This window comes from Anopheles coluzzii, chromosome 3 (genome assembly GCF_943734685.1).
Source record: "Anopheles coluzzii chromosome 3, AcolN3, whole genome shotgun sequence".
NCBI classification, from domain to species: domain Eukaryota; kingdom Metazoa; phylum Arthropoda; class Insecta; order Diptera; family Culicidae; genus Anopheles; species Anopheles coluzzii.
In genome coordinates, this window is record NC_064671.1 from 62,227,661 (window position 1) to 62,247,171 (window position 19,511).

A 19,511-nucleotide genomic window follows, 5' to 3' on the forward strand; every position below is an offset into this window, starting at 1 on the left:
ATTACACCTTCGACGTGTAGCGGAGTTTAGGGCAAGTGTGCCACCTCAAGCATTTCATGTTATAACTCACTAAAACGTGTTTATCAAAAGCCGTTTTGAATCTCATAACCATTTTACATCTATTTCCTCACTTATAAATGAGTTTGAGTTGAAATATTAGCAAACAAAACTAGTTTTGAAGCGTTTTACATAGGGTAAAAAATGACGGTGTTTTTTGGGCTATGGGGCAAGAGTGCCAACCATATGGGGCAAGACGGCCACCTGGATAAAATGAGCAAATTTCTTGGATAATTGAAGATTTTTATGTGTGTGGCACTAGTGTATGTAGTGCTACATGGCTTGAGTCATCAATGAACCATTTTTGATCACCAACTGTACCCCAATGTGGTAGATACTGGTCTGTTTTTTCGTGGTGAAATCCGTTCATGATATCCAGCACCATACCGCTGCACTCCAAAATAATGTTAATATTTTTGGATTTTTTTAACTGGATTTTTAGTGACAAAAAATATTTCACTTCAACTAGCTCAGCGAAAAATTTTACTCGGTTCTTTGTTATTATGTATTTGGAGAGCTTATTTGGTATAAGTTGATTGGCTGTTTTTGAATTTTGCTGAACTTTGCAAAAATGGATGTGCAATGGTGAGGTTTTGCTATAATCACGACAGTCAAAGCATTAAATTCAATACTCATAACAGATTTAGAAAAATAAAAGCAAAACTCAGTTCTATTTCAATTCATACGATAATACAAAATGTTTACTCGATTGACAACCCAAAAGGTTAGACCGAACCAAAAAGTTGATCCGATAAACACTCTAAAATAAATTCTGAGTAAGCAGAGGAGCAGAATGAGGCCGATGGGCTAAGAGTCTCTATAATAACAATAAATCATTTTTGCCAAGGTACAACACTGCCTGTGAATATGCATGTATTTTCTATGTAGGTAGTTTTAAATATATTGCGATAGCAACTTACAACTTCCAACAATTGTTCGAGATGCTCCTGCATGTGACTGATAACCCTATGAACTTTTGACACGTTTGCTACACAGACCATTTTGACTTTGGCCAAATTCGCGCAACTAAAACAGCTTATCTTGACGAACAAACCAGCAATTCCCAAGCAACAAAATCGAGCGAATGCTTTCTCGCTCAGGTCAGGTTGGATGATCTGCTGGGTAGAATCAGAAAATATACGGCCTCAACACGATTTTTCGATCCAAAACAATTTGATCGGCGCTCACGCTTATTTGACAATAAAACTATCTCTTTTGTACTCTCACTTTTCTGTTGTATGGTACTATTGCTTATTTATTACCACATTAAAATATAAATTATAAAAAATAAATATTTTTTAATATTTTATTTTATTATACGCAATTAAAAAAAAAAAAAAAAAAAAAAAAAAAAAAAAAAAAAATATGGCACGTCCACGACACATTAAAAGCTGGTCTGAGGGGACACATTAAAACCGTCTGTCCGGACAGTTAATGATCTCTCTTCCTAAAACAATCTGTCGATCGTGTCCTGCATCGCACACATACCTCTACAAGATCCTCTACAAATCTAGTACAAACTGTCAATGCGAGCTGTCGAGCTCAGTTTTTAGTCTAGAACGTTTTTTGGAATAATTCATACATAATTTTCTTTATCATCCAAAGCATTCAACAGTTAAACAATACGGCAAAGCCATCCCTCCTGAATAAAAAAGCATTCAACAACAACGATAGCTATTTCCAATTTGCCAATTTTATTTAAATACTACGAGAGCATTGTTTTTTTTTGCATTTTTCGGATATTCGAATGTTTCCGCAACACAATGCGGCGTGAATTGTTTTTCCATACACAGCGGAACGATCGAATTTTTGTAGCATAGTAGCAAAGTAGCTCGTGTTTGTATTGGTATACTAGTTTTCGAAAAAAAAAGTAAAATGAATACATATGGCGCGAAAAAATGAGTGTCAAATGACACCAACATGACAAACGGTTCAATCGAAAAATCGTATTGAGTTCGATGATAGCTCAGAATCTGAGCCTCAGATGATAACGATGACTACAAATCGCTCGTACGAATCAATTAACAAATCAACACCATGCATGTTTGGAACTTTTTCGCTCTTCGGAGGCTTTTCCAGACTTTTCTTTGGCACACTTCACTTACTTCGTCTTTAGCACTCTCAGACACACTTGCTTACATTACCTACTGCATTTTGGTTTATTTGGTTTAGTTTATTTGAAAATTTGAAAATAGAGACTTTGAGCCAATTTGCCTCATTCGCCTCTTTCAATTTGTGGATTAATTTTAAGCTTAAAACTATTCTTCTTGTCTCGCATGTTTCTCCCAATGACATGTATTCGGTTTTTGTTTGTGAAATTACTTACTTCTCCGCAAGTGAATAACTAAGCACAGTTGCTTCCACACAAAATGTCCACCTTTTAACGGCAGGGGTAAACTCGGTGGGTGATTAGTATGTAACCCAAGCACGCAAAAACCACCGGCAGCATGTGTAATCTCAGCTCGTGGTAGCATACTCTATAAACCAACTAACAAAATGAACAAATTTTCTCGTTGTACCCAACAGCCCAGCATACCATCTAGAGCGAGAAAACATGTTGATTTTATGGCTTGGGATGCTTTTGTATTGTACTCAACAGAGCAGTAAACCTGACAAAATGAGAAAACATCTTGATTTTTGTAATATCTACCATTTTTGAATAAAAAGTTACATCACTTTGAAAATGAAAATCATACCCTGGTGTCTGGTCGTAGAGTTTAAGATTAATGTGCACTGAGTTTACATAGGCAACCGGAATGGCTTGCGTGTTTGAGTAATTTCACTGAGATTTCCACTTGTTGTAGCCTTGTGGTAGGGGAGTCAAGAACGCAATGTAAGGCCGCGGGGCCATGGGGATTCTCAGCGCTCATTTTCTCAAGCACTCATGAGTGCTTTTGAGAAATCCTCGTTCTCAGCGTTTGTCGAATCGGAACAAAATCGGTTTTGAGAATCTTTGAGAATCTTTGAGAAAGTTGAGGATGCAGCGATCGGCTAACTGAAATATCAGTAATTTTTCTATTCGTTTATCGGTAATCATTTTGGAAAATGTATTCAATGTTTATAATTGAAAAAAAAAATAATCAAAAATGCGATCAAAAACATATTATCTATTTAGAGCTCCAAATAAAACTTGAGTGGCTTTATCAGTTTCTCAGAGTGAGAAAAATTGATGACGGCCACGAGCTCTCGTCTGAGAACAAGTTTTGAGTGCCTGTGAAACTTAAATGAGTGCTTGAGAACGTTTTCTCAGCTTGAAAAGGCCCCATGGCCCCGCGGCCTAATGGGCGTGAGGGATGGTCGATTTTTGAGCTGCGGCGATTGAAACGAATTGAATCAAGCCTTGATTGTTGCATGGGAATGCAGGAAGGAAAGTGCAAAGCGAATATCAAAATAAACTTTAATGCCTTCGTACACCAGACAGATGATTCCTCAAAACCAGTCAGTCAGATGATTGCTTACCCTGCAGAGAGGCTAAGATCAGTGATACAATTGTGTATACTTGTGTGTATGTGTGTGTAGTACGTTTTATAAGGAGCATTCTGATTCTGCAGTTACTTCTGCGTGAACGTGAAGCCGTCTTATAGAGCTAATTAGACCTGCAATATTCGGCATGAATTACACTATGGCTTTAGCTCTCTTAGACGCTTTTCTATGCGTATTGCGTATTTGTTTATGCAATTCCGTACGTTTGCTTCCTATAGCACGCCGAGCAAAGCTAGCGAGGTGAAAAGACAGTTTGCTAATGACACACGTCACTATAGGCTTATCTCGAACACCTCACAACAAACGAAGACTGTGCAACAGTGGTTCCCTTTTTCATCAATAGCCCATTTTTATGAGATTACTGATGATAACGCCCATCGGGTACCAGGAGTTCTAGGCTTTGTTGTTGTAACCCCCTAGTAGTTTTTAAGCGAGTGGAGCGGAGCGTACAGAAATCGGCCCCAGCGCTATTGATCTAACATAGAGTATTATTACTGTATTCACACTGGGGCTGATCGCGATCAAAGGAAGATAAACTTTATTCGATCGGTTATTGTACTCGAATCCACCGGTGAATAATTTTCTCCACTAGTGAATAACTCTTTCCGATTCGAGTAGCCATTAGTTTTGTCTATCTGTTAATCACACTTTTGTTTACATTTAGAGATGATGTTTTGCGGAATAAATAAAATAGTAAATTTGGCTTATTTACGGACCATCTAGTGAAGAATCCACACCAGAAGTTGCCTTAGACAGTACTGACTGTAGGCCTATTCAAACAGTTGCCTGAATAAGTTTGGATGAATCAAAATCGTATAAACTGGAGGACGAGGTTTAAATCCTTTCTGAACTTGCTGCCTTCGCTGATCTTTGGTCCTAAAGTACTATGTGCGCCCATCAACTCTAGCCACCGCGAATGTTGGTTCCGCCATCGTCCAATTGTTCCATACAATAAGCAGTGTCCGAATTCGCTCACGGCCTCTCTCCATTGCCAGTTCATTATCCTGGTCTTAATGACTGACGCCTCCATGTCATCTGGTCACCTCAATTTAAATCTACTACGCCCCTCTACAATGGCGGATTTAACGGTACGCGGACTGAGTGGTCGCTGGAGGCGCCGCGAATGGTAAGTCTAGCAAATATTGTTACAGTATACAGTAGTACAGTAGTCTTATCGCGGACCTCTGAGCACTATAAAGGCTCCATAGACGAAGGGACTCATTGAGGGTCTATAAACGTGAGATCCTGTGATGTGAGTTGCTAACCGTAACCGTTTGCCGTTATAGCAAACTATACACGTGGTGTTACAGCGTTACTATCTAACGGTAACGGTTTACCGGTTAACACTCACTGGCACCCAACTAGCAAATCTCATATCGGTTAAACTAAACTAATCCAAACAATGGTAAAACGGTAAAAGTTAACGTTTAGTAGTTTAACATTCATTTTTTGCAATACCAAAACAATGGATAGCTAAATATGTTTTTTTTCTGATTTTTACGTACAAGCAACCGTGTTTCTTATTTAACCCGCTGAATTGTTTGCATATACTGAATAAGTCTGTTGATATTGCAGGTGAAGGATGGAATTTCTAGGGTAAAGGATGGAATTCCGTTCGTTGGCTTACCGTATCAAACAACAGGCTTATCGCTCAGTCTGCCGAAAACCTTGAGCTATTCAATGTATCTGGCAACCAACTAACTGAGATTGATGCGGTCTTCATACAGAAGCTCAAGTCATCCACCCTGCTTAACATCACCTTGTCGTCAAATCCTTGTTATTGTGTAAATCCACAGCTTACGTTTGCCGTCGAAAACGCAGCACGCATTACCGATTACGTTGCCCTTCAGTGCATTGACGGACAACCGATAAACTCAAAGTGTGATCAAAGTGTGGCTCTTCAAGCATAACTTGCTACAGTGGTTTGCCACGGAGGAACAAATTGATATGAATAAGAGATACGACGCATTCATCTCGTATGCACATAAGGATGAGGAGTTCGTCACAAAGGAACTGTTGCCGAGGTTTGAGAGCGAAGAGCTCAACTTCAAAATCTGCTGGCACGTGCGTGACTTTATGCCGGGGGAGATGATCGCCAACGAGGTTAGTAACGGTCGGCTTTTTCTATTTACTTGTGACTGTCATGTGATTTCTTTCAGACTACGAAAGCTGTTGAAGAATCGCGACGCACCATTATCATCCTCTCACTCAATTATCTGGAGTCCGTTTGGGGTCAAATAGAGTTTAGCACCGCGTACTTACAGTCGTTGGCGGACAAGTGCAACCGCGTGATTCCCATCATTTATCAAGATATTGGCGATATCGAACAACTTGATCCGCAGCTCCAGGCGTACCTAAAGACCAACACGTACATCCGCTGGGACGATCCGTGGTTCTGGGAGAAGTTGCACTACGCCATGCCTCATAAGCGTCGATTGAAGGGTATATTTTCCGCACCGAGTCTGAACTCGTTGGGAAGCGCCAAGACAGGAGGATTTTACCGTCCGACTTGGCTTCGAACAGACAAACAACTTAGTCTTTGAGTTCTTGTGCTTGAAAGTCGATTTATTCATGCTTATTCCTAACTTATATACTAATTTTCTGCTGATCGATCGCGATCAGCAGTTTTTATTTGGTCGATATTGTTTACATTAGATTTGCTTACAATTGTTTCCGTTCGGTCGGTCAGTTCCCAGGCCGTGATGACCTAATTATGCGGCGCTGTCATCAACATCCTGACCCCCGTAATTCCTCGTAGAGGGGCTACTATTTGGTGACGGTTTAAACGGCGGGGGGCGTAAAGTGTACATTTTAGCTCGTACTTGTTTGATAATAAATGCTATGGTTATTCCTAATATTAAAGTGGCGACGCAGGCTATTGTACTTGTAATTATTATGAGGTAGAGCTGATCCCTATTTGTTTCTTCTTTTTGCTCTGCGCTTAAATTCAGTATTTTGGCCAGCGGCTTGAAATACATTTTTGTTTCTACAGCTTCAATTTTCATGGTTGGCTGGATTTCTATGTTCTTGGTCTGTATTTTGCAGTCTTGGCTAAGTGTTATTACCACAGCTTGATACGCGGGATGTGTCAGTGTTTTGTTACATTTGAGGTATATTTCATTAGGATGAGAAGAGTAGTATAGGATTTTGTTCGGCTGGGAGAGCTTTACAAATTTGGTTATTGAGTTTTTAATTGGTTTTATACCACACAAGCATTCTGTTTTTATATGTCTGAATAATGAGGATATACAATCCAAATCTCTTCTAACGGCTACATCGGAGGACACGTGATGAGTGCTATTGTATCGCGTAATATCTGTAGGGTATATATAGTGTATATCGTTTATAGCTACTACATTTTCATCTAAGTCCAGAGTTGTAAAGTTTTTTAGGTTTGGTATTACAGTGATATGGAATATTTCGAATCTCTCTTGCGAAACGATGACGTTTTCAATATGTACTATTATTTCTCCCCTAAATAACTCTTTGCTAGAAATTCGGGGGTGGTCTAGAATTATATACCCATCGGGTAACCTTGATTGTATCTTCTCGGAAATTTTCGTCGAGTCGAATATGCTAAGGGGCTGGATTTCTAACTCTAGATACCTTGTCGTAATGTATTGTACTATGTCTTCAGCTAGCATGATTGTTTCTTTGACATGCTTTATAATGTGGTCTATTTTCATATTAAGTTCGTTTCTAAGTCTGTCACCCTGCTTGATTTTATGAGTCATGTCTTCCGATATATGTTTCAATTTCTGGTCTTCAGAAGCTCTAAAGAGGGCTAACTGTTCGTCAATATCGTCTTCTCCAAAAAGAATACCTTTCAAAAATCCAAATATGCCGCTAGATCGTTTGGTTCGTCTTTTTACTGCAGTCTGTGAGAGTTGAAGTGCGTGTCGAATGTTTTGTTGTAATGTCAATTTCAAATTTAGAAGATTAGTGTCCATGTCGCTCAGTGCCTTGAATACTGTGGTCACCTCTTTCTCCATTGTCAGTAAAGTCTCTGTGTCATTTTCGGGGTGTATTTTCGTGTGGAAGGTTGTTTCCCACACACCCCTTTTCAAGAGAAGCGTTCCTTCGTGGTCGAAGAATATACCAGCTTCTTCAACTGGTTTAACTGAAAGATTGTCTGTTAGTTTCCATACGGCTAACAGGCTTAGAATGCATAGATACCGGGCCATTATAAGGTTTTACGAGATGCTTCCTCCTTTTTGCAGGAGGAGTTTTTAATTGTTCAGCTAATTTCTTGACGTAGGCGATGTTGACCGGTCTTTTAACTCCCCACGAAGGTACGTCTGCAATTTTCTTGCCCTTTACTTCTAGTACTGATAAGTTGATAACAGGGCGTTTGTATTCGCCGTTTTCAACTTTAATCTTTGCGGATCTAACTTGCCCGTCTTTAACGGGATAAACTTCTACTACCCGGCCCTTTAACCACCTACCCACGCGTTTTTCGTCTGGGAAGACGACTATGTCATCAGGTTGTATTGGATCTGAGCGTTCTATCCACTTTTCTCGTTTGGCTAATGTTGGAGGTACTCCTTCAACCAACGTTCCCAATAGTTTTGGATGATAACTTGTGCCTTCTTCCAGTTGTTTCTGCTAGCTTCAGCTGCTGAAATCCCGGCTGGCGTAGGTTCGGCCTCTCCGGAACACCCTATCAAGAAGTGAAACGGTGTGAGAGGTTCGTCGTCTTCAGTTTCGAGGGGGATGTGAGTAAGAGGTCTATTATTGAGAATAAATTCGATCTCGATAAAGGCCGATCTTAATACTTCTTCTGGCATATTATCATTATTTGGCAGCAAGCTCTTGATCTCTCGGACCATTCTCTCCCATACACCTCCAAAGTGAGGCGCGGCCGGGGGATTGAAGTGCCATTTGATACCGTTGGTTGCACATCTTTCGATGAGTTCCGTTATTTGCCTGTTTGCCCCAACGAAGTTTGTACCATTGTCACTGTATATGTGACAAATCTTTCCACGCCTATGCTGCACATTTTTTAGGCACATTATGAAGGAATTTGTACTTAAGTCTTTAGCGATTTCTAAATGTATAGCGCGCGTTGTCATACACGTGAATATCGCTCCCCATCTTTTTTCTACCCTTCTTCCGATTGACACTGTCATGGGTCCAAAGTAATCTACACCTGTATGGGTGAAGGGTTTTTTGAACACAGCGGCTCGGCTTTCTGGAAGGGGGGCCATCATCGGGGCAATGGGACGTGCGCGTTCATTTTTGCAACGCTGGCATTTGCTGATCACGCTTCTTACCACGGCCCTAAGGTCGATTACCCAAAACCTTTGCCGGATTGCCGCAATAACTGCTTCCATCTTTTTATGCATGTAGCGTTCATGATAATGCTGTATGATCAATTCTGTCACGTGATGCCTCTTGGGTAATATTATGGGTTGTTTCACGTCATCGGAGAGGTAGCATATATTTGCTAATCGTCCCCTTGCTCGTAGTAGTCCTTCTATTACTTGTGGATTGAGATTCTTTATTGTGCTGTTTTTAGAGACTTGTCCATTGAGTGAAAGCTGAACTAAATCATCTTCGTATATCTCCCATTGTGCCTTTTGCAATAGGAGTTTTTCTGCTTTATCCAGGTTTTCCTTTTCTACTATCGGAGAAAATGCTAATCGCTTGACCTTGCTTTTCAAAAATTCTATATATTTTAAATTGATTGCCAGTGATCTCTTCAGTCTTAGCCAATTTGAACACCATTCGGTTTTTATAAAGTTGAATGTTCTCTTCTCTATGGTTTTAATCATAAGATTTGGACGGATTTCTTCATGAGTAATGATTAGCTTGGGGTCCCTATATTCAATTTCCCTTTGTTTAAGAAATACTGGGCCATTCAGCCATATAGATTTTCTTGTAACTACCTTGGTTGCTTCGTCTGCAGGATTACTTTCGGAGGAGACCCACTTCCATTGACTAGCATTGGTAGTATCTAAAATCTCTCCAATTCTTACCGCCACAAATTGTTTGTACTTTTGTGGATCGGCATTGATCCATCCTAGGACGGTTTTGGAATCTGACCAATAATAGTCCCTATCAGTGGTAATTCTTAATTCCTCCTTCACAGTCTCGGCGAGTCTGACTCCGAGTACTGCTGCTAGAAGTTCCAGCTTAGGGATTGAGAGTGGTTTTATTGGTGCCACTCTCGTTTTTGCCGCCACTATGTTTACGTCAATCCCCTTTTCTGTTAATGTTCTTAAGTACACTACTGCTGCGAACGCTTTCTCCGAAGCGTCAACGAAAGTGTGTAACTCAGTTACTTCGATATTGCTAGCCACCGATTAGCATCTAGGTATTTGTATGTGTTCTAGTTCCTTTATTCTTTCCTTCCATCTTTGCCATTGTTCCATTATGCGTTCTGGTACTGGGCTATCCCAATCCAGTTCTGTTTTCCAAATTTCTTGGATGATGACCTTCGCTTGCGTAGTATAGTTTGCTGCTAGCCCCAATGGATCATATATTTTCATCAAGTAGGCTAGCATTTCTCTTTTTGAAATTATGGAACACGGGGTATGCTTAAGCTTATACCTTAACACATCGTTTGTTTCGTCCCAGTATTGCCCCAAAATTTTCTCAAAATTTATATCTTTATTAGAGATGTGCAGCAGCTCTTGTTGTGAGGATCTATCATCTGGGATGCTTCTTATTACCTCCTGACAGTTAGAAACGAAATTTCTCATAAAGAAATGCGCTCTATCATGTATGAGGCAAACCTCGTTAATAGTCTTGATTGCATCATTGATAGTCCGAAAACTATCAAGATAATCATCAACATAATGGTTTTTTACTATTACTTCCACTGCAGTGGGGTATTTGTCTTTATATTTTAAGGCGTTTTCATTTTTAACGAACTGGGCACAAGCAGGAGAGCATGTGGCACCGAAGGTCATGACGTTCATAACGTATACTTGGGGTTCGTTGCGTGGATTATCCCTGAATAAAAATCGTTGAGCCACTTGATCTTCTTTGCGGATCCGAATCTGATGGAACATCTCCTTGATGTCCCCTGAACAGGCGATAGGGTATTCGCGAAAGCGGATTAATACTCCAAAAATTGACGTAGTGGCGTCTGGTCCGGACAAGAGAGTAGAGTTAAGTGAAATCCCTTCGTTCTTTGCAACCAGTCCCAATAAGCCAGGTTCCCTTCGAAAACCAGTCTTGGTTTTGGAGTTGGCTTATTTGGATTGATGACCATAAAATGGGGAATGTAATTGATCTTTGGATCTCTATTCAGCAATTCAAATGGTGTTAGTTTACGAGCGTAACCTTTCTGAACATAATCAGTAATTTGATTTTTATACCAGGTTTTCATCTCGTCATTACCTTTCATGTTCCGTTCTTGACTTTCGAGCCTTCTTAGCGCCTGTGCGTAGCTGCTTGGTAAGGATACATTGGGATCTTTCCAAAGTGGGCCAATCTCATACTGATTATTTGTATATTTCAGTGTGTCATTCATTACACTTAGGGCTCTTTCATGGTCCTTTGATTTTGGGGTGAATTTGGTTTCCCTTACGCCAAATTCTTCTGTTGAAAAAAACCTTTTCATCAGGTCCCTCATTGACTTTTCTTCCTCCTCTTTCTTATCCTGTATTGTGAAAAGATGTTGATTTTCTTTTGCATCACCATCTCTGCACTTTCCAAATACGACCCAACCAATGCGTGTTTTGTGTGCCACTGGTTCATTGGGCGCTCCTGATTTGGACTCCACAGCTTGCGTGTAATAAGCATGTGGAAGTCCTAACAGAATGGTGGGTTTAGCATTTTTGTAGCTTGAAATATTTACCGTCTTTAAGTGGGAAAATTTTTTCTTCAACACGTTTGCATTGATGCTTTGAGTGGGTAGGTCCAGTTCATTTACTGTCCTAATGTCCTTGACATAAAGCAGCCTGCCGTTTGGACCTCTGAGTTTCAGAGATACCGACGTGCTTGTATCCTCTACCTGGTTGCATCCATTTGTCCACGAAAGTGTTAACGGCTTCCTTGGGCCATGCAGATTTAGTTTCTGTCTTAGGCTTTCTGTCATGAGGCTTGTTGAGGATCCTGGGTCTATCAATGCAAATGTTTCGATGGAGTTGTTTTCGTTATAGACAGTTATTGGCAGAACTTGAAATAGGTATTGTTCCGAGTTTTGATGAAAATTTAAATGTGCTTTTGACACCGCGCCCATTGAGTTGAATTTTTCTTCATGCAATATGGTGTTGTGTCGTCGTCCACAACCATCCACTGTACACTGCGGCCTTGAGCGACAGTTAATGGCCGCATGGTTAGAGAATTTGCAGCAGTTAGTGCAAACGTTTTTCTCCTTCAGCATTTTCCATCTTTCGTTTACTGAGGCATTCTTTAGCTTGTAACAAGATATGGTTTGCAGGACGGCTGCAAATTAGACAGCTTTTATTTGAAATTTGATGGCTGGCTGAATAGTGAGTATTCAGCCTCGCCGGTCTGTCTCTTTGACCACCTTCCATAGCAAGAAGTGTGATCGCCACGTCTTCTGTTGGTTTCAACCATTTGCTGAAATCTTTCAAGGTTTTGATTTTGTCACCTTCCTCGTTAAGTGAATCTCTGAGCCACCTGGTTTTAAGGTCCGGAGAGAGTTTTGCGACCAGATCTGTAAGGATCCTTTGGTCCATCAAGCACTCCGTTTGGTTCAACATGGTCATATTTTCCACCATGTTATTCAGTGCGTTACAGAACTCAATAATCGAAGATGGATTTTCCAAAGATGCCCGTTTAACCACCATAAGGTCTTTTAGTAAGGCGTTAAAAATGCTAACTGGGTTGCCATATAACCTCCCCAATCTTTCCAAGATTGCATCCACGTTACTTGGGTTCAACATCAACCCGCTAACGGATCGCAATGCATCTCCCTTAAGGTGAATTTGGAGCCGTGTAAGGTTTTCCAAATTCGTAAATTTTTCTGTTTGAGTGGTTTCTTCGAACAGTAGTTTAAAACGAGGCCATGTTCTATAATTGCCATAGAAATCCGGAAGTTTTAAAACTGTCTTCTTGCGTGGAGCAAAACCCAAGTTTGCCATTTTATTTACGTTTGTTGTAAGTGTCTGTAGGTCGTCTTGTAGGTGAGTTGTGTCGGATTGGTTATGTATTTCTTCATTTCTTAATATGTCTTCTAGTCTTTCGATTTCCTTCTCACACCTTTCGTTTTCTTCTCTAGTTCTTTTTTCCGCTTCAGTTTTTTCTTTTAGTAGCCTCTCTGTTTGCATTAAGGCCTCCCTATTTCCCTTGCGTTCCTCAGCTATTGTGTAGCATTTTGGACACACATATTTTTTAACGGGACCTTCTAGCTTCAGACTTTTGAAATGTAACCATCTGTCACACTCGATACAATTAACTTGTGTGTCCCACTCATCGGGGTTCTTGCATAGCTTGCAATTGCCTTTCGGGTTGCTTTTAAATATGATATCCATACTACTCACTTTGCGTAACCTGTGGATAAAGTAACTGGGCTGTCGCTGCCGATCTGGATGGGTGTCGTCGTGTCGTTGCTGCTCTTACAACGCCCCTGCTTGTCCTGCTCGAGGTCGTCTTCAGGTGATCCCCCGCGGTGTCGTCAGTACCCCTGTCTTCTGGTCGCCTTCAGATCCGCTGCTTGGGTAGTATTGCCGCCACGCTTTTTCGTTGGATAATCGGGTCTTCCGGGGCGATGACCATTGGCTACCGATCACCGTATCAACACTAGTGATGGGTAAATTCAACAAAAATCCGGAATCGCTTCCGAATGACTCCGCCAAAATTGGAAGCGGTTCCGGAAGGTAGGTGCAAAACTCCGACCTCGGAGCCGTCTGGAGCCGTTCGGAGCCGTTCGGAGCCGTCCGGAGCCGTCCGGAGCCGTCCAGAGCCGTCCGGAGCCGTCCGGAGCCGTCCGGAGCCGTCCGGAGCCGTCCGGAGCCGCTAGTCGGCAGCCGGAGTCGTCCAGAGCCGTCCGGAGCCGTCCGGAGCCGTCCGGAGCCGTCCGGAGCCGTCCGGAGCCGCTAGTCGGCAGCCGGAGTCGTCCGGAGCCGGCGGAGCCGTCCGGAGCCGTCCGGAGCCGTCCGGAGCCGTCCGGAGCCGTCGGAGCTGTCCGGAGCCGTCGGAGCCGTCTGGAGCCGTCGGAGCCGTCCGGAGCCGTCCGGAGCCGTTGGAGCCGTCGGAGCCGTCCGGAGCCGTCGGAGCTGTCCGGAGCCGTCGGAGCCGTCTGGAGCCGTCGGAGCCGTCCGGAGCCGTCCGGAGCCGCTAGTCGGCAGCCGGAGCCGTCCGGAGCCGGCGGAGCCGTCGGAGCCGTTGGCGCCGTTGGAGCCGTCCGGAGCCGTCGGAGCCGTCGGAGTAGTTGTAATAGTCGGAAGCATTCTGAAGCGCATTAATTTCTCGATATTAGTGATAATTTTATTGTAAAAATCAGCTTACTAGTAAAAAAAGTCTTCTTCATTTATTGATATGAAGTTTTTTTGTGTGTTTTTTTTTTCAAAAATAAAGCCAAAAATAATTGTTTGCTCCGTATATATAGGAAAAAAATGAATCAAATTTGCACGGTTGTTTACATCGGCTAACGTGTATGGTTTAGGCCGCACTTGTTTTTTACCCAATAACACGATAGCACATGGACAAGATAAAGAATATAACTATCAATCATCCGTCCATCTTTTATGAAAATAAAGATCAATAATAGTTTGATTCATAATTTTTCCCTATATATACGGAGCAAACAATTGTTTTTGACTTTATTGTTTAAAAAAAATACAAAAAAACTTCAGAGCAATAAATGAAGAAGACTATTTTTTTACTCGTAAGCTGTTTTTTTAAATGAAATCATCGCTGATATCGGGAAATTAAAGCGCTTCAGAAGACTTCCGACTATTACAACGACTCCTACAGCTCGAACTGACTCCGTCGGCTTCGACGGCACCGACGACCCCAACGTCTCCAAACGGTTCCGTTGGCTCCATCGACTACGACGGCTCTGTCGGCTCCAACGACTACAACGGTTCCGACCGGCTCCAACGGCTCCAGCTGCCGACTAGCGGCTCCGGACGGCTCCGACGGCTCCAGACGGCTCCGACGGCTCCGGACGGCTCCGACGGCTCCGGACGGCTCCGGACGGCTCCGGACGGCTCCGACGGCTCCGGACGGCTCCGGACGGCTCCGGGCGGAATCGACGATTTGAATTTTTCGGAATCGGAGCCGGAGTAGCAATGCTCGGAAGCGATTCCGAGCCGTGGGTGCGATTCCGGTTACCCATCACTAATCAACACACGTCAATAAGCTGGACACGTACTACTCCAATAGTTCGCACTCTTATCAACACCTTTATGTTTGTGGTTTCCCGGAAATGCTAAAGCCGGATACGGTTTAGCTCGAAGATTTCTTTTTTGTATGCACGTCCCGTATTGTTAGGCCGCGGGGCCACGGGGCTTTCTCAAGCTGAGAAAACATTCTCAAGCACTCATTTAAGTTTCTCTAGCACTCAAATCTTGTTCTCAGACGCGAGCCCGTGGCCGTCGTCAATTTTTCTCACTTTGAGAAACTGATAAAGTCACTCATGCTTTATTTGGAGCTTTAAATAGAAAATATATTTTTGATCGCATTTTTTTATTTTTTTTTCAATTATAAACATTGAATACATTTTCCAAAGTGATTACCGAAAAACAAATAGCACATTTGCTTATATTTCAGTTAGCCGATCGCTGCATCGTCAACTTTCTCAAAGATTCTCAAAGATTCTCAAAACCGATTTTGTTCCGATTCGACAAACGCTGAGAACGAGGTTTTCTCAAAAGCACTCATGAGTGCTTGAGAAAATGAGCGTTGAGAATCCCCATGGCCCCGCGGCCTAAGGTGTCGAAACTACCCCCAGTTCCCCTCATAATCCAAGTGCAAGAAGAAGTACCCAATGCAGAACGTTCACACCTGGAAACTGTGATAATAAGGCATCAGCCAATAGCGAAGCAAAACAATGTGATAGAGCAAGTGGAGAAACAACGAGAAACCAGGTCGACAAGTTATGCTGAGCTCACTGTCCAATATGGCTTTACAGGCGAGAATGGACTGGAGTCCCAACCGAATCTCTCGATCGACAGCGGCTGATCAAGCAGTGCAGATCTACGTATATTCAGAAGCGAAAATTGTGATCTAAACTTCTAGCTATTCAGTACTTTAAAGTTGAAGTTCTCATTAGCTCCTGCTGTGAAGTAGCATTTGCTCAATTTACAACAACCACTTAAGTCGACACAAACTTTGAGTCGTTTTCAATCAGCTGTTGTTGTATCACTCTTCTGAGGTTCTTTTGAAATCCCTTTCAATACAAATTTCATTATTCTGGTATCATTACCAAAATGATTACCAAAACGGGAGAGTGAACGATGTCAATACCGACTACTCGGTATCTACCAATTAAAGTTTTGAACAACTTTGCTTTAAAGCAATATTTGTTCCATTCTCAACAACCACTTACATTTTTGATATTTTAAATTTTCAAGGACTTCTTCATTTGTCATGTTACTAAGATCAGAAGAGAAAATCATGCATTGGACAGTGTTAAGAGTAGCGTGGCGTGCGATGGTGATAAGTGTTCCATTGAAAAGTTTTGTTAGAATTTGTAAATTTTTATAGTGGGACAATGATCGTGTTTTCAAAAGGTACTTAGAATGATTATTAATTAGGTTACCAAGAGGTGGATTATCTAGCATTAGCACTTGAAAAACAGTCTGACAATTTAAAACGACATGATTTTGATTCCTTGATGGTATTAAATTGGAAGATTCTTTTGGTGGAGATATTGCCAACTCATTTCAGCGTAGTTTAGCGTTTGAATTGGCTACATTAGAATGTTTATTGTTCTGACTCCCTTCAAGGTGTACCCTTTCTTAGTCACCCACTTGATTCTCACTTGTACGCTTTGGCTGCCCGTATGGTCATGGACTGCCTTCACTACAACCAAGCTTATTGAAGCGATCTAGTTTCACCCTATAGTAACAGTGAGTCCGCTACATCTGTATCTAACAGAATAAGCGATGAGTCTGGAACTAAAAGGCATGCATAGTGACGGATTGCTCATAAACAATGAGTGTCATCAGTAACATATAAAAATCAGTGTAACCGAAACTATTTGATATAACGTTAATCATACCGGCTCTGTGCCATGATGGCTGTTTAAAACTTCTTGTCTTACACCTTCACTTTGAGGCGTGTTATCGGATAGATTAGTGTCAACGTGAAGCATTATATGATACTTACTTACGCAATTTTTAATTCTGCGTACGCGTTCGGTTCGGCAATCAATTCTTTTGTGAGTTTTTGAACTCAAAATTCCTTTGAGTTTGCACACCCACTAACGCTCAATTGCATCTGTAACAAACCATATTTTGTTCATCTACACTGTTTTTATAAAGTCCATTAAGATTTGAATCGTGACATCCTTTCAATCGCCATGCTCCCTTGCACATGGTTGCACAAATTTGGCTTGACAAAATATAATTGTTCCGAACCTTGATCGAAAACTTCCTGCCCACTTGGTAAAACAAACTACTAGGCAACGTTTATCGTTAGACCTGTTTGGCCGTTCCTTACGTCCATTTGTATGTGGTACGAGTTTAGGTGTTCCTTTTCGATGAAGGATTTCGCTGGTTCTAGGAGATAATGCTTTTTTATGTTCCCCGGATTGTGCACGTCAAGACTCCCTCTATCGGAATGCTCTTCTGCGTGATGTGTGTTCATCACCGACTGCATTCGGCTCCAGGAGTTTCTTAACTCATTCTCTTTATGGTGTTCCTAAAATCAGCTAAGTCTTTGCACTGAAAAATGCTCTGTAATATCCTTCTGTCATAACCGCAACCCTATCCGTTATGAATATTCGCTCTCTAATTCTGTGCTGTCTCGAACCTCCCTTATATGTGATCTTGGCGTCCTTTAGGATGATAAATTATCACTAAACGAACATTTAGAGTCGGTTTTCGCAAGTGCTTCTAGAACGCTGGGGCTTATATATAGACTCACCAGAGATTTTCGTGATCCACTTTGCATCAAGTTACTTTATTGTTCTTTAGTTAAATCAACGTTGGAATACGCTTCAGTGGTCTTTGGTCCAGTCCGTTTTGGATGGATCTTAAGATTTGAAAAGGTCCAAAAGCGTTTCACGAGGTTCGCTTTTCAACGAATGGCTGGCCCCAATGCCGCTATGCCCAGCTACGAATCTCGCTGCAATTTGCTAGGTCTAGAATCCCTGGAAGTAAGACGCTCCCAAGCGCGCGTCCAATTCATCAGACGCATGCTCAATGGTCACATCGATGCTCCCACTCTCCTTGAGCAGATTGGTTTGTACGCATCCTCTAAAAATTTAAGGGCACGTAGCGCACCAAACATGGTTTCTCGTCACAGCACATTTGGTTCCAACGAGCCTCTTCTCCTGTGTGTTCGCGCTTTTAATATTAGCACAGATCCTCCCCACCCCCGTTTATAATCCTTTATAATCCTTTTCCCTGATACTCTTCCCTATCCTCTTCATTTTCTCATCCTCTTTTTTCCGACTATCATATCTAATCTTATTTACTTTTCTTTTCCTATGTTTCTATTTTAATCTAATATCTGTTTTCATGTGCTCAAAAGTTCTCTTTAGTATTAGGAATTAAGATAGGTTAAGTTTGGAAGTTAGATTTAGGTTAGATTTAGGAATTGTGAAACCATTAGGCTGACAATTTGAATAAACTTCAATTGAATTGAATTCAATTGAATTGAATTCAATTGAATTGAATTTAACCGGACGTGTTCCCTTGTAATGATGTTTTGACAGGAATTTCTTACTCGAGGCGGAATTTGCAGTGATGATAAGTTCACTATTTATTTCGGATGAATCTGTGATGGTCTCCGATGTTTGATGAATCAGCGATCTCGGTTGGCCGAGATGGGCGGATTGGAGTATTTGTAGGACTGTCCATCCTTCCGCTATCTCTTGATGCGGTTGTCGATGCTCGATTTGTATCGTAGATCGGGTTAATTCAGCTTATATTCTCGAGGACATGGTTTTTTGACGAATTACTCTTCCTGGGACGTTTTTCTCCGATTTGCGTGGTCCGTCGATTGTCGTCAGTTGGTTTTCTTTCACTCACGCTGCGACTGTGGAGCTTCGTAGCGTTCTTCGGTTTTGCGTCACAATCACTTGCACTTGAAACACTGCGGGGAAAATAATGTTCATTACAGCACTGTCGGTTAACTGCCATTGCACTTTAACACTGAACTTGCGCTTATACAGCGCCTACCACAACTATATGGACAGTCGTTTTTCGCGATTTGTGAAAAATCCATAAGAGATAGATAAAAATAGTGAATGTATGAGTTGTGCAGAATACTATTTCACATCTTCGTATATTTTTTAAATTTTTTTTTTACACATTTTTACACGACTTATGACGAAAAAACAAATTTATGGTCGTACCATAACTATAAAGACACTTAGAAAAACAGGTTTTATTCGCTAACTAACGCATGTAAAAATCGTTTAAAAATATAAATAAGATATTTTACAAAGATTTTACAGAAATGCATTTTTGAACGATTTTTAAAAAGTGTTTTTATAACTTATTTTAAGGCTTTATAAGTTTTATAAGAGTAATTATTAAAACATATTTTTTTCGAATATCAAAAACTTTCAGAAAAAAATTTTTTTTTGCGCCTGTAATGATTGTTTTGAAAATGCAAACCAAAGTATGTAAAAAGTTTTTTAGAAATTATTTTGAAACTGCTATGAGAACCTTATCAATTTTGTGAACAACGGTTCAAAACTGATCCGATCAAACAAAAGCGACACAAAAAGCTCAACAACGATTTTTTAGTAGAATCTAAATATTTGCTGCTTTTACATACATAGTTAAGGAATGCAATCCTAGTCCGATATTTTTTTCCTCTCACCACCCACTTCACTATCGATGTTCTCTTAGACCGCATTAATCAAACGAAAGCCA

At 41.2% G+C, this 19,511-nt stretch overlaps 1 protein-coding gene across 1 annotated transcript; it reads left to right on the forward strand.

Annotated features, from left to right (window-relative positions):
- The first annotated feature begins 3,489 nt into the window (after window positions 1–3,489).
- Window positions 3,490–6,450, forward strand: LOC120959435 (protein toll-like). The gene is made up of 3 exons (XM_040382814.2): window positions 3,490–4,666; window positions 5,116–5,643; window positions 5,700–6,450. The coding sequence occupies exons 2-3, from the start codon at window positions 5,488–5,490 to the stop codon at window positions 6,081–6,083; spliced, it is 540 nt and encodes a 179-aa protein (XP_040238748.2). The 5' UTR covers window positions 3,490–4,666; window positions 5,116–5,487; the 3' UTR covers window positions 6,084–6,450.
- Window positions 6,451–19,511: the final 13,061 nt, after the last annotated feature.